Raw genomic sequence first — 15694 nt, 5'->3', positions numbered from 1 at the left:
GAGAAACACTATTTCCTAAGCAAAGCAGAGTAACAGAAGGGAAGGAGCCAAAGTGATTTTAAAAGTAGTTTTATTTTTCCAGACATTTGACTGGTTAACAAGAGTAAAATTTATTAATCATGCTCTAATTATAAATCACTGCATCCAGGACGTTGAAAATAAGAGCTGATTTTAGGTTATACAATATATACAGTTGCTCTGCAACTAAACAAAATAAAAACAACTGAATTGAATATTATACATCTCATAGCACTCTAAGCTGCATTTTAAGTGTCGCTTGCTCCTTTTTAAACAGTTAACACAGCAACCTAATAGTCTGTCTATTAACAATTTTTTTCAATCATCATTTTAATCAGATTTGAAAAGTTGTATGAAATATGCCAAAATCTTGGACTTAGAATTCTTAATTTTATATTATAAATAGGTATCTACAGGCTCTAGAATTTCTTTTTCCTCTGCCAGAGGAGCAAACTTTGAGAAACATGGAAAATCTAGGGATAAATTTTGCTTAGCTGCTCTTTATTGGTCCGCCAGGTTTTATCTGTCCGCACTATTAGTGCTGTTAAGTTGTAGTCTAGAAGTTTCCTAGTTTTTAAGTGACCAGTGAACAAGGTGGTGACGTTTTCAAGTGTATTCCTCTTCTAGGAATGTTCCTTTTCCTAGGAACTCCAGGAAAATTTGCATCATTGTTTAACTAACTTGACAAGTTGTTACATACACTATAAGATTCTGTGTTAAAAATACTGTACATTAGGAGATCTGTGCAAAATAATATGCCCATTTACTCTCTAGACTCTATCAGGGATAGAAACATACAAAATAGTGTTGCAAACTGAACGTAGCAGGAAGTGGGTAAAACTGTAGTGCTAAACTATTCCTCTATCATTTTACTGGGAACTTCGAAAATACAGACTAATTTGCTTCAACTTGCAACAAAAATATCCTGAAACATTCCAGTTTGTTCCCCATTTACACTGCAGCAACAGCTCTTGGAAAGGAAGTTATGCATATATGTGGCTGTACCCACACGTGAGCGGCTCTTGCCCAACTGTACCCTTTAGGAAAGGCGTTACAAGGTAAGATCAGTGTTGCTCTTCCAGCGCGAGCGCAATGGGATTGTTCCCCAAACATGATGGACCCAGAGGCTGACTTTTCTTGTCCTATGCCACCAGTTGTCTCCTGTAGTGTAAGCAAAACCCGGCACAATGTCCAAGGTAGAAACATCAAAATGACATCAGATGTGTGCTGGTGTTTTGTATTCCATCAGCTGACTGGGAACTCTCCATGGCCTAGCCTTGGTTTACAAATTAGTAAAAAAAAAATTTAACAACAGTGTAGCTACCATATAGGTGGGTATATTATATAAATACAGAGTGAGTTAGCAAACCAGCACTGGTTGCAAGGTAGTGGCACACAAATTGTATAAACCCGAAGATAACGTAGTGTACTTGTGAGGTGTCCGATACCTTCTTGACCAAGGGTAAGTGTTCCACCAAGTATGTTCCCTCTGTGAACACATTGCTGGATGAGTTAAGAAAATTCAAGAATTTAAAAACAAAGTCCCAACACTATAATGAGACAAGTGTAAGAAAAGCTCTGCAATCCATCATCAAGGTAGAGGACATTTCAGGAAGTGCAGTTTTCCTATCCGTGAGTTAATGTAGTAACTCGCTAATATTGCCATAGTTTAGTTAACCAGCAGTAGTCACACTAAATGACCAAAATGGATGTAGCGTACATAAAGAACATTCAGAAAACAGGTTCTACTCACGTGCAGCATAGTAAAGTGAAACAGTCTCAAGCTCACAAAATTAGAACTAGGAAGTTCAGTGACTAACACAGAGTTCAGATAACTTGAAGCAAATATCTACATCCATTCTGAAAGAAGTTTTTCCTGTGGTAAACTGAAATACTTTTTTTAGTTTTACCTGGCCAAAGACATCCAACTGAAATAGTTTCTTCAGTAACTGTTGATAGCCTGGATGACAGCCAGTATGGCAAGATGCTGAGTGAGTCCCATTTAGAATTACACAGCAGTTTGCATGTTTTGGTTCCAACACTTCAAATGGTATTAAGAATTGGATAAATTCACTGCCCTGTTAGATGCACCATTTCTTTGACTGGGGAAGCAACACTGAACCATGGTATTGTCATATTAGAAAACAGAGAATAAAATTACAGTGAATTGATTGGAGAGAACATTCATTATGTTGTGATGCTCACACACTTATATGGATATTGATTGTTAAAGCTTTTCAGTTCACCTTGAAAAATACAGGAAGAGTTGTTCTTCTTAAAGTGTAAACTGCTCATGAGAGGTTTTCACATAGAAAAAAGTTCTAAAAGTCCCCAAACCAGACCGATGGCAATAAAAAAAGTAAGCTACAGTACCTAGGACTTGGGCAGTGCTCTGGCAAGGTGTCTGCAGATAGGTAGGTGAAATGAAACAGAGCAAAACTTGTTCCTGTGACTGCTGGAAATGAGAAATGTCTCCACTTATCAGTAGAATTTAATCAACAATAAAGTGCACAAATGATACAGGGAACGCTCCTTTCCGACTGGGATCTCCATCAATATGACCAATCTGAAAGAGTCCAGATATTTTTCAAGTTAGTTTCAAAATCGCATTTCAGTACCACCAAGGTGAATTCCAGTGACCTTCCTGCCTGTAGCACGACAAGCCTCTCCCTGCATTACTTCTGCTGTCGTGGTGTGTTTCTTTTGCAAACAGGAAAATTCAGTCCTACAGGGTGCATTTGTTTCTCAGCCACAGACATTTCCCTTCCCCCAAATTCAAATTCTTTATCCAGTTCTTTGAAAGTAACGCCTCTTAATGCAGTACCACTGCTGCATCGTTTCAGCACATTCTGTAATGCCTCACAACCCACAGTCTGCCTCTGTTAAGCTGCTTCTGCTTCCCCCTCTTAGCAATCACTGAAAGGTAAAAGATCAAGCTTTAATAGTTTTATATTTTACATTAGTCTATTTATTTGTGTTTACACAGCACTACTGTCAATTTAGATGCAATCTGAAGATCTCTTCTCCACTAGCTATCAGAGTAAGGCAAGTGTTTTCATGCATAACAATTTCCCAAGACTTTGCTTTAGCTGATGAGACTGGAATGTAAATACTTGAGATGGTTTTTCAGCTCAAACCAACCATTTCTCAGTCTCACTCATCTGAAGAACAAGGACAGCACAAAGCTGTCTTCTAAGGCCCACCACACGGCACCTGTAGAAGCATCAGATTCTTAAATTGCTGACACCCCCCCAAAATTTCCTGAATCCCCTGTGTATTGTGAACCCTGCTGATACGGATCAGATTTTCTTTTTCTGAATGAGAAAAGCTAAAAAAAAAAAAAACAAAACAAACCAAACCAAAAAAAACAAACAAAAAAAACCCTGCCTGAAGTTTGATTTTTTTTTTTTAAATAGAGGAAATTTCTGAACTTACATTTCCATGGGATGAAACTTTTCTTGTTACCTGGAAACCCAGTGGGGAATCCTCTGAAATCAGTGTCAACCTCTAGGTTTCATTTATTTCTGTCAAAGTGTGTTACAGAATATACAGAATACTTACCCACCACTCCTGGTCTTCTTCACCATCAACCACAATAATATCTCCCTCTGAAAAAGTTAGCTCATCTGGGTTATCTGCTACACAGTTGTAAATTGCTTTTACTCTTTTGGGTTTAGTTTTTGACTGAAATATAAAAATAAGCAAGTGTAAATAATACAGCACAGAAGGTACAGAACAGACTTAGAGTTGATCTAAAGACAGCCTCAGAACTGCTTCCAACCATTAGTTTTGATAGGTTAGAGTTCAGCTACATGTTTTATGCTGGGTGCTCATGTTTCAGGCTGAATTTGGCAGCATCCAAAGCCTTTTGGAACCACTGTACCACCATTGTGGGCCAGGTTTCCCTCAGCAATCTTCCATTTTTGCTCATCCAAACCTGTCTTCAGAGCTCTACATCACTCCAGTGAGTATGGTTTTATTCAGAAGATGGGGTGATCAAGATCAAGTGCTACACAGCAAGCGTAACAGCAGTTGCATTATCAGAAAGAAGCCTAAGACATCTGCTGATATGCTCCCTCTTAATTTGCTAATCCCATTTCAGCAGTGTATAAACCCTCTGACACATTCTCTGTCTCTGTGATGCTTTGCTTTGAGGACTGCAAGCCACAGGAGTGGTTCAGCAGCAATTCCAGCAGGAAAGTTTAGTAAGGAGCTGCAGTATTCCAGTACTGCAGTGACACTCCAGTCCTAGTTTTATTCTATTTGAAATGTTCTACGATGAAATTGTTTTGCTCTGGTATCACAGCATCCACCATCCTAATCTCATACCTCTCCCAGTGCAACCCAGCCTGCTGCTGCATTTGTTTTCAGCCTTCTCATTCTCTGTTTCAGACCAACAATAATGGTACCCACACAGAGTTTCTACACGAGGAGCAAAGAGGCACAGGACCTGGAGGCAGAGAATCAGTTTTCTACCACAAGTCTACCCTTTTCCCTATTTGCCCAGCCATAGCCGGCAACAATCTCTCCTTTCTACCCTAAGATGCCAGAGCAGAGCTTTAAGTGCTATTAGGTCCAGAGCCATCTGTTAATACAGTGGGTGTTTGGGACAGAGGCTCCAGACAGGATAAAGAAATGAAGGCAATGAAGGTCTCATCACCGTCCTGGAGTCCCCTAGAGACTGGTTGGAGCTTCTGGTTAGGTCAGCCATGGAACAGGACACTTGTAAGGGGAGAAGAAAGTCCACTAAAGTCTACTTCTTTCCACCAGCAAAATACTCTGCTGGGGACAGTACAGCCCAACAGACTTAATGTCCCATTTTGCTAGACCTGAGCACCATGCAGACAAACAGGTGCAAGAGAAGATGGGGAAGGAGAGAGGTAACATGGTTGTTATGCTCCTCTGTAAGCATCCATTTGCATTTTAATATGAAACACCCGACCTGCCCAGACCAGGCATATCCTTTGTCTTTGGGCACACCCCTGTGAGGTGGTAGCTTGCACTGCATCACAGCAGTTTTGCCAGATGCTCCATCTCAGTCAAGTTGGTTTGAATCACCACCTTTTAGGTCAAGAGGGAGAAGCTTCACATCAGTACAACAGCGATAAATTGACTAACTTCAAAGTGCAGTAATTACAGGTATTTCTTGTTCCTCAGAAGGCAAGGAAATTAAAATAGATCTCATTCCCAGAAGACTAAAATCTTCCAGGAAAGTTTCCCATGTATCTTCAATGAAGTTTTAAAAGTCTAAAATACAATTTGGGAAAAAAGAAGGTATTTCAATCTGAAAAATAGGCTATTGGGCAAAGGCACTGTAGAGGAGATAAGCCACTGAGTACATGTGCATGCATAACTAGAGTTGTCTTTTTCTTTACTCAAGGAGCACTTCCGCAGTCATTTCCCAAATCTGGGCTGGCCTCTGGATTCCCTGACAGGCTAAAGACTTAACAAAAAAGGCTGGAGTATAAGGCTAAATGGAACGATTTAGCTGAAGTACTTTAGCTAGACTGATCTGGCTAAAGCTCTTTAGCTGAGGGGCCCTTGACTAAACCTCAGCTAAGATGCTTCCACTAGATTGATTTATCTAAAGCACCTTAACTAGCACACACACCCTGAGCCAGGTTTCCCTTACTTGTCTCTCCTATAACAGAAGGGACTCATCCAGCTGATTTTCTCAGTCTCAGAGAATTCACCCTACCGAAGCCCTAGAGATATCTGGAGGGTCAGATTTGTTCTTCCTATTACGTGCAATTAATATTAAACAGTGGAGACATTGACTGTTCCTAGAAACTAGCCAGCATTGCCCCTTCACTTATAAATAAAACAATTTATCCTATAAAACAAAAAAGCAAAGGGGATAAATAAGCTACAACTTTCATTTATACAGAAAGCCAGGTAATGAGCTGTTTCAGAACCAACAGAGATATGTTGAAATGAGTCAGTGCTCATACCTGAATCCCAAAACACACTAAAGAAATTGTGATCAGGGTCCAACAGCTTCACAAAGTATGGCAATTCCCTCAGTGCATGGAAGCAAAAGGGACACATACTCAAAATTTACACTACCTAGACCACTTAATTTTATTATCACCTAAACCATGAAAGTATTTTAAGATGCAAGACAAGTGACCTGGCTGAACAAGAGTGGGGGAGACAAAAAAATCAGATTTCATACTCCCAACTAATGCAAGATGAATTCCAGATGTCTCTGTGGCTTTTCAGTACTATCAGATGAGAAACATGTAATAGGAGTTCTTAGAGCTCAAGACAAACACCCAAGGCTACACACACAAACACTGAAGTCCCACCTGGAGAGTTACTATTTCAGTAGGCATGGCTGAGGAAAAGATAGCTGAAGGGAGAGAGACAGAGGACTGAAGAGGGCAGCTCTTTTCCTTACAGCCCATTAGTGAGACAATGGCAGAGCCAGGAACAGCACATCTCCTACCTCTCAGTTTGTTATTTACCTGCAGAACCATGCTCCTAGATGGAATGTAAAGCATGAAACAGCCCAGACCCAGTCACATAGAGCATCTTGGAAAGTATGGACTCTATACTGTGATTTGCTTACTGAAGAGAAATACTGTCATGATCGAGAACATGGATGTTTTATGTCTATCACACAAGAAAGCAACATAAAATTGGAAAAGAGACGAAAGACCCAGATGAACCACACATGATGTACAGCTCAACTGACATCTGGGAATACATACCTTTACCTACACCAGTATAAAAATATAGGTATTGATACTAATATGTATGTTACCATTCATGGTCCTAGTCTACAAATAATAAATAAGAGTACAAAAAGGCCACACAATCAGATCAAGGGTCCATCTGAATACAATACATCTTTTTTAACAGTCACCATAAGGCTGGGGGAGGTGGAGAAGAAGAATATACAGTACTTGCAGCCTTCCTCTTCACCCTTCAACCACCTTCTGGTTGGGAGTGTCTCAAGTCAGATGTGGTTTCTGTGCACATACCAAGACATTTCTCTCCTGTAACCCAGTGAATGTATCACACAAAGAGATGCAAAGAGAACCAACTGCACAAAGAGCCAATTTCTTTTGGTTTGAGCTTGACCCCTAGTCTTATCTGAAGCCATTTGATCTACCTATGCAAACAACTATATCTACTTCCATTATAAAAGTAAGCACAAAAGCTTCCTTATTACTTATTTCACTGAAGTTTAAGAATGAAGTTACATATGATCTACAAGTGACTCACCAAGCTCATCTACAAGAGGCTTAAGCAGCTTAACTACCTTGAATAAGTCAAATCATACATTCTGTGGATTGTGCTGGTCACATTTGGACATAACCAAAGAATCCATATTTCTTTTCTTTGGTTTCTCTTTGGTTTTTTTTTTGATGCTCTTTTTTAAAGTTATTCTTTAAGATCACATACTATCATATAGGAAATGCGAGAAAAGCAAAGATTCCACAAATATTTAGTGTAAGTCACCCACACATTTAACACAGGATACAGGCTTCATATTTTTCATGATTCTCACACTTTCTCCATAACAGGATGCACTCTTATGTCAACAGTGTGTTTGACAGAATGCGGAAGACGTAATAAAATCAAAACCCAGATTTTGCCTACTTACTATTTGTGATTTCCTTGGCATTGGTGCTGGTGGCTGAATCTGTGCCAAAGTATTTGATGTAGAACTGGTTTGTGTTACTGGAATTTCACATACAGAAGATGAGTCTCCTGCTGCTAAGGTAAGTAAAACAAGTAAATTTTAGACATGCTTTAAAACAAAAAGTAAGAGTGATGATATAAACTGAAACCAAATCTATAGTGCCATGGGTCTTTATAGGATACAAATAATTTTATATTCCATCAGTATTTATTTTTGATATCTTTTTCTAAAGAACTGAAGACCTTTTCTATCCTTTTTCTTATGGAAAAAGGCCTCTCTTCCCAAAGACAATTAGCTAAGACCTTCCATACTGCACATATGCTAAAAGACAAAAAAGCCTAAAAACCAGACAAGAGCAGAACCAAATATCCCATTTCCCCACTTGCTCACTATAGACTGTGTGCTTTTAGAAGCTTTCCTTCCTAGTAAAGACTATCATTATCAAGATGCTGTATCCTTTAGAGGAGATTCCTGACACAGATAGCAGATGGTGATTAGCAAATTCCCCTTGGGTATGTCAAAGGGAAGGAAAAAAGGATCAAAGTAAGAACCAATGAACAAAATACGTACTGTGGAAGGGGAAACTGGGTAGGAGAAACTCCACTACACCCACCACAGAATCCATACCAACTTCACTTTGGACATTTTTGAGATGACATTATTGTCATAAGTCTCCCCCTTGGAGATACACAAAAGCCATCTGAACATGGTCCTGGGTAACCAGCTCTGTGTGGCCCTGCTTTGAGCAGAGGAACTGGGCCAGAGGACATCTGAAAGTCCCTGTCAACTTCAACCATTCTGTGGTTCTTATTCTTTTTACATGGCCCCATTATTTACATAAACTGGCCCATAGCTCTGTTCATGCAGAAGAGCCTGAGGCATCAGGGCCTGCACAAGCAAGAAGAGAAACAAAAATGCTGGTATTGACTGCATTTAAATGTGTAAGGTAAATAAAAAAATCCCACAGTCCCTTAGACTGTTACAATAATATCTTAATTACAATAAAATAACATGGAACTGTTGGAACAAGTCCAGAGGAGGGCCACAAGGATGATGAGGGGACTGGAGCACCTCCCATATGAAGACAGGCTGAGAAAGTTGGGGCTGTTCAGCCTGGAGAAGAGAAGGCTGCGTGGGGACCAAATAGCAGCCTTCCAGTATCTGCAGGGGGCCTATAGGGATGCTGGGGAGGGACTCTTCATTAGGGACTGTAGTGATAGGACAAGGGGTAATGGGTTAAAACTTAAATAGGGGAAGTTTAGATTGGATATAAGGAGGAAGTTCTTTCCTGTAAGGGTGGTGAGGCACTGGAATGGGTTGCCCAGGGAAGTTGTGAATGCTCCATCGCTGGCAGTGTCCAAGGCCAGGTTGGATGAAGCCTTGGGTGAGATGGTTTAGTGTGAGGTGTCCCTGCCCATGGCATGGGGGTTGGAACTAGATGATCTTGAGGTCCTTTCCAACCCTAACTATTCTACGACTCTATAAAATAAAACTGTAAACCATTATTACCAGTTTGTTGTAGTGACCCAAGTCCTCTGGACTGCCCTTTGTTAGTTAAGCCAGATGACTTCTCAGTCCTGTGCAGAAAGTTAGAAATTCATTCATTTAAGAAACAATCAAGAACTTGAAACACAACAATACATAATATTCTCCAAATTATACCACATCTGCAGAGTATTCTGGTGACAGCTGCTTTGCTTCATATTTTTGATTATGCCAATAGTAAGTTTCAGTTAATTTAGAAACATAAGGCAGAATAATAATACAGATTCAATTACTGCGATTTGTGTAGAGCAGATTTTATTTTCCTTAAGTTCTGAAGTTCTTTTCACTCCCATTTCAAAATTCTTTCTTAAAATTATGTACCCACATTAATCTGCACGTTACAGCAAGCTTTAGCAAGTTACTTCTCCCTTTTATTTAAGTGTGGTATATGCAATCAAAGGACTAGAAAGGGAGCTCAAAGTTTGTTTACCTCTTTCATTCACAAAGGATCAACCACGTATTATTTATCTCACATATACACATACATGTCCCTGTATCTTATAACTACCTAAGTTTGTACAGGCTGTACTCTGCCAGATTTTCAGTGTCAGAGAATCCAAACATTCCCAGATAAGTTACTATGATATTTCCCTTTGCTTACCTTTGGAAAACTTTCCCTAGTGTCTTATACCAAAAATATATTATTCTTGCTACAACTTAAACAAAAGTCTTCTTTTTGTACATATTTGAAGGGATGTATTCTTTTTTAAAAAAAACAAGAGAATCTTATTTCTTCCAAACTTTTCTCACAGGTCATATTTTCTACACTTCTCATTACCTGAGGTTTCTGCCTCACTATTTGGTATCTTTACTTTACTGTAACACCCAAAACTGAACATAGCAGTCCAGCTGAGTCAACTGGAAGGATTAATTCACAGAGTTTGCAGGCTATAATCAAACAATGCTATTCCTCTTTGACTCTTCCACAACAGCATGAGTGTCTGACTTACTTTTATTTATGTTTCACTATGTCCTTGCAGATCCTGCTCTTAAGGACTTCTGCTTAACCATACTCTGCTGTTCTTCATGCTTCATTTTTGTAGTTGATAGTTCTTAAGTACTAAGTATTGCTTACTGACACCCCTCTTCTCCCTTGACTACTACTCCAGTTTCTCAAGGCTGCTTTGGATATAATCGTGTTTCCAGTACAACTGTCTCTCCTAACTTTGTTTCCTGCAAATTTAAAAATGATATTTTCTGTTCCAAATCTCTCTGCTCCTGCCATGAATGAAAATATTGAATGGAACTGAACCTATGCAAACATGCGAACAGTAAATGGCACAATCAGACATAAGATCCCATTATTTCTTCTTTGTTATTAGATGAGAATTAACAATGGATTATTCTTTGTGGCTTCTTATTTCCATCACAGCTAAGCATTCTGTAGATATTCTGCATGCCATACAATCTTAAATCACTAGGCTGTCTCGTTTTTAGTGTGGGAATCCTTGTAATCTTCTCCATTAGTATCTGCCTTCTGTTCTCTACCATACGCTAGAACACATAACTGGCAACGGTATGCGTGCTTTACAGATGACTTGCATGTTACATACTATAAACTTGAGAAGTTACTATTAATTATGAAGTATATTAAATACTAAAATGATATCAGTTACCCAGGAATAGGCTTTCTTTGAGAGATTCTACTAGGAGGCTGTGGGGGCAGTGGTGGTGGGATTGGCTTAGTTTGTGGAGGAGGTGGTTGCTGTTTAGATTGCTGGTTCAAAGCTTCTATAATGCTGGCTGTCTTTGCCACTGGAGGTGGTGGTGCTGGAGAAAGCACATCTATAGAAGGAAGTTAAAAAGTGAAATGGAATTAAATTTCTATTTACCATTTTGCTTCTTGGGTTCTCTTCACAGTTTTCCCTGTTACAGGATTTACCCCCATTCAAGAAAAATGCTTTACTACATGTAATCAATCCCTTAAACAGAAAACCTTAAACAGTAATCCTTCCATTAGAAGGAAGACCTCTTTGGAAAGAAGTTAAATTTTGTTCTACCCAGTCATGGACAAAGAGCTCACAAGTACTTCAATTCATCAAAGCATTAAAGTACAAGCAAAGAAATTTCTCACTGAAGTCAGTTATATTCTTGAAAATAGTAGATCAGAATGTATTTAATAAAGTGCTAATATTGTTTGCTCAATCAAAGCTTACAGTTTGTGTTTTATGGGAAAGTAACTGAGTGAATAATATCCAAGAAATTTTACTTAGAGGAATGTCTTAAAATCCTGTTACGATTAAAATCTAACTTCACATTAGGTTTAGCAGTTAATTAAAATTAATTAAAATTTCTATTGAATTCTTGAAACCACAGCAATAGCAACTGGCAATGCATTAAAACATCTTTTCTCATTCCTATGGTCTGCAAGAATCAAGCACGATGCGGAGACATAGCCCCAGGCTTACACTCATCTTTACAACTAGTAAGAACTACAGCATTGAAACTACATATATCAAGTGTAGACCTCTTTAGCTCTAGTTACAGATAGCATTTCCTGTTGACCCTGCACTACACTATACAGTCCTCATGGGACCATCAGAAAAGACAGTTCATACAAAGTTACTGCATGGGAACAATAGGCCAAAGCTACAGTCACCAAAAGAGGAAGTATGAGTTGTGGAAATGGAAAAATAAGCCAACTATGATTAGATACAGCAGAAGGGAAAACAGGGGAAAGTGGAAACATACTTGTAGATGTTACACGCAATGGCGGCACAGGGGGATGAATAGCTGGTGGATCTGATGAAGACCTCTGCCTGCTTATACTTTCCACTCCTAAAGAATTTGTCTTCCACACTGCATTAGATGAAGAAATTGTCTGAATACCACTGCCAAGAACTGAAGGCTGAACTAAAAAGAGAGGAAAATACTGTATTATTATCATTGCTTACCCTAACCACAAAGTGTTCATTTCACACCCGTGCTTTTAGAAATGGTGCAGCTTGACCACCATATTCAGCAGCAGAAACCACTGCCATTCTGCTGGAGTGCCAGAGCAGAAATCAGAGGTTGGTGTAAAAAATTACATGGAAGTTTCTGGGTGAAGCCTTACTAACACCTTACCTAAGTAAAATTTGTTTCCAGTCATTACTTTAAAATATGTAAACACCTGAAAAAGCAGAAATTTCTCAACAAGATGACAGATGGCCAAATCTTGCTACTTTCTTCAATCTCTCATAGCTGTAATCATCTTTAATCCCTGACTGATACCTGTAATCTCAGTTACTGCAAGAAAAAGGACCTCACTCTCAGCATGAGCATTAGCAGACATTGCTGACACAAAATGAAACACCAGTTTTGACTTGGAATTGACAAAAACCTGTAATTCTGAATTTCACCCAAACAAGAAGCTGTAATAACTAGTCATGAAACAGTTACAAGGTGCAACTTCTTTGGGGCCTCCTAAATGACTCCATTCTTAGGCTGAAGAGCTGCCTTCTCATTTTGTAACAACTACAGGGTTTCATCATAAAGTCAGTATTTTGTACATATCATGCACCTTTTCCTACTCAGCACATAAGCATCATATTAAAAGATGAAAAGGAGTAAAGTATGAATATAAGGTTGCAGGGAAAAGCATAAAAGGTTCAGAAGACTTGGAGAACAGCCTAAAGCTAAGAAGATACAGGAGTAATAATACACCATGAGTAATAATACATCATAAGCACAACAACAACATCCGACAACATCAGCAATCAACAAGAAGCTAAGATAGATGATACTATTACAGCTTTTAACTAAGAATATAAAACAGCAGGCTAATACATTGCTAGAATAAAGAATATGAGCCAATAATCTAAACCAGGCAGCATGCTTTCTTGGCATGAGTTGCACTATATCGGTGCCAAGAAGTCTGGGGCTGGGAATGAAATTAAAATGACACTCTTTCAAAAGTATCATTTAATCATGGGCAAACAGTAGGTAAAATAGTATGGTTATCCATGATTAAAATAATATGAAAGGGTAAACCAGTCTTTTTAACTATCCAATTGTATTACCAATTTAGAGATAGAAATCTAACAGTTAAACAGACTATGAAAATTCCTTGGGTGAATCTTCTGGTTTGGTGGGGAAAACATTCCATCAAGTAAATAGTGTCTAAATACTAATCTTAGACTTCATAAAAAAATATTAGATGAAAGGAATCCCACCTTGGTTAAGTTTTATACGCTGCTAAATTTCCTCCAGTCCCATATGCTGCCCTTTTGAAGTAACCCAATACACCATGCTGTTCTTTGCTCAAAGTAGAGCAAAGATAACCTAGATAACTAGATAACCTCCAGTGGTCCCTTCCTGCTTCAACCATTCTGTGATATTTTAAACCAATTTTTATGCTGCAGCTGATCCTGTGAGACTCTTCATATTACACAGATGTTCAATTTCTGTTCAATCTCAGACACAATCACTGGTGTATGAAGTCTTGCATTGACCTCTGCACAGTGCTCCCAAAGGCAGAAGCCACTCAGGTATGCGTGGAACATTCCCCTGCTTGTATCTCCTCTTACAGAGTCTGAATTACAGCATCACAGAAAATTACATGTTTACACAGTCACTTTTTTCTTGAACTTTACAGAGATTTAGCATCCGTGAAAGTTACTGGATTAATAACGATATTGAAACAATGAAAGACACCAAGACACCGCACATCTACTGTACGGAAAAGACCTATAAAGACTTCTCTATGCTTTAATAAGTTCCAAATACATTATATACGAAGATTAAAATGAAGTTCACACCATCAGCTTTAATGGTAGATTTTGCAAGCACACAACCTTCTGAATGAGGATGAGACGTACATTTTACACTGTTTTTCTGATCAGAGTATAACTAGTAATTGGCAGTTACATTTTCAGTCAGCTAACATTCACTAAAATCAACTAGCCCACCACATCATAACACTTTTACTTTCAACGACCTTGAAGCATGTATTTATTAAAAGATGACTTCAGAAGGCTAAAATCTCTCATGGTCTGCATAAGCTCTCCATTCTCCCAGGTCTGAAATGATTTTCCACAGCACTCAAATGCTATTGAAACTGTATGTTTAAACTGAACTCTGACAATGACATCTTCAAAAAAGAAGTATGAAAAGATTAAAGCCAAACAAAGTTGCTGAACTGAATTGCTTGCAACCCTCCTTTCAATAAACTGTTTAACTCTATTGAGATTATCTGGGCATTGTTTTCCCCAAACATGATTGTGTATGTTCTCGCATGTATACTGAAAATCAAACTTCAGAATAGGTTGTGCAGATTCACTTCAAGCATATAAAAAATGAAGTCATCAACACAAAGTTCAAATCCTTACCTGCGCAAAAATAACTGTAAAAGAAAACCTAAAAACGTAATAATAATTTAAAAAGTTATGATCCCATTCTTCTAATATACAGTGATACTCTGATGTTAGTACCTTTGCCAATATTCCTTGGAGGTAGAGGAGGTGCACTACTTGTAACAGGTACTGCAGGCTGAATGGGAGGTGGACTGCCACTGAGTATTGCTCCATATGTTTCATTCTGTAATATATTTGGCATAAATCCTCTTTGCTTATCCTTAGCGATGTTTGCTGCATCTCTTGCCAAGGATGCTACATTAGGCTGAAGTTGGTTTGATCCAAGCTGATAGAAGCTGACAGGTCTGTCCTCTCTCCGGTTGGGACTGGGTTGCTTAAACAAAGTAACAAAAAGTAATTACTGATACCACATCAGTTATACTAATTTTATTTATTAGTTGATAAATATTTATTACTTATAGAAAGTTATTAGCTTCTAGAAAGAAAAAATGGCTTCTAAATGCTTTTCTGTTGCTTTTAATGTGTAATCTAAAAAAACTACATTCCACCCCCTTCAAGACAAAGTAATGGTGCACATTAACAAAAAAAATTGATTAAATATGAATTGCATTTCAAAACAATTATCACTTTCTCATTTTCTCTGTAGTGTGCTCCTACATCCTTATATACACAGGGCTAGACTCCCTAGTGATAGTCAACACAGACAGTCAGACTGGATCATGTGGTTTCCCTGCATCAAAATACCAGACAGTATTTTCAGAAGCAGACAAACAGCTAAGGATCCAAAGCCTCATCTGAAGTTCAACAGCATGAGATCCCAAACAGAAGATCATGATCTCAAAACACAGGCACAGCTGTTTCAAAGTATTCTACCTGTAGTTCAGCCCACCACGAACTAGGAGCCAAAACTCATGAACTCTCTTCAGCTCACTGATATCACTGGACAAGTTCAGAAGATTACTTCAACTGCCAGCTGGGATCGAACATTGTTCAACCCATGCACATTATCAAATGACATCTGATTAGATCTTTGAGATTTACAGCAAGTCATCTGCTTGCTATGCATGCTTAGTATTATTCCCCCTGTTTCAATACCAAGCATAGTAATCACTGTTGTCAAATGATAATTAAGATTTTACAATATCTAAATTCATGTGGCTAGTACAGGAACGGGCTGTAACAATTC

At 38.5% G+C, this 15694-nt stretch overlaps 1 protein-coding gene across 6 annotated transcripts in view; it reads right to left on the bottom strand.

Annotated features, from left to right (window-relative positions):
* Positions 1-53: 53 nt before the first annotated feature.
* ASAP2 (ArfGAP with SH3 domain, ankyrin repeat and PH domain 2) overlaps positions 54-15694 on the bottom strand; it is an 89818-nt gene continuing 74177 nt past the window's right edge. For 4 of the 6 annotated variants that reach the window (XM_065681586.1, XM_065681588.1, XM_065681590.1 and 1 more), the window contains 7 exons: positions 14626-14881; positions 11906-12067; positions 10831-10999; positions 9179-9246; positions 7631-7743; positions 3580-3702; positions 54-2584 (listed from right to left, as the gene is read on the bottom strand). In XM_065681586.1, the coding sequence (XP_065537658.1) occupies positions 2510-2584; positions 3580-3702; positions 7631-7743; positions 9179-9246; positions 10831-10999; positions 11906-12067; positions 14626-14881 (966 nt within the window). In that variant the 3' untranslated portion in view covers positions 54-2509. The remainder of the gene's footprint in view (positions 2585-3579; positions 3703-7630; positions 7744-9178; positions 9247-10830; positions 11000-11905; positions 12068-14625; positions 14882-15694) is intronic. The other 2 variants (XM_065681587.1, XM_065681589.1) reach the window with 2 other exon arrangements.

Source organism: Lathamus discolor, chromosome 5 (genome assembly GCF_037157495.1).
Source record: "Lathamus discolor isolate bLatDis1 chromosome 5, bLatDis1.hap1, whole genome shotgun sequence".
Lineage (NCBI taxonomy): Eukaryota > Metazoa > Chordata > Aves > Psittaciformes > Psittacidae > Lathamus > Lathamus discolor.
Note: the sequence above shows the minus strand (reverse complement) of the source record. Positions and strands in the feature narration are given on the sequence as shown.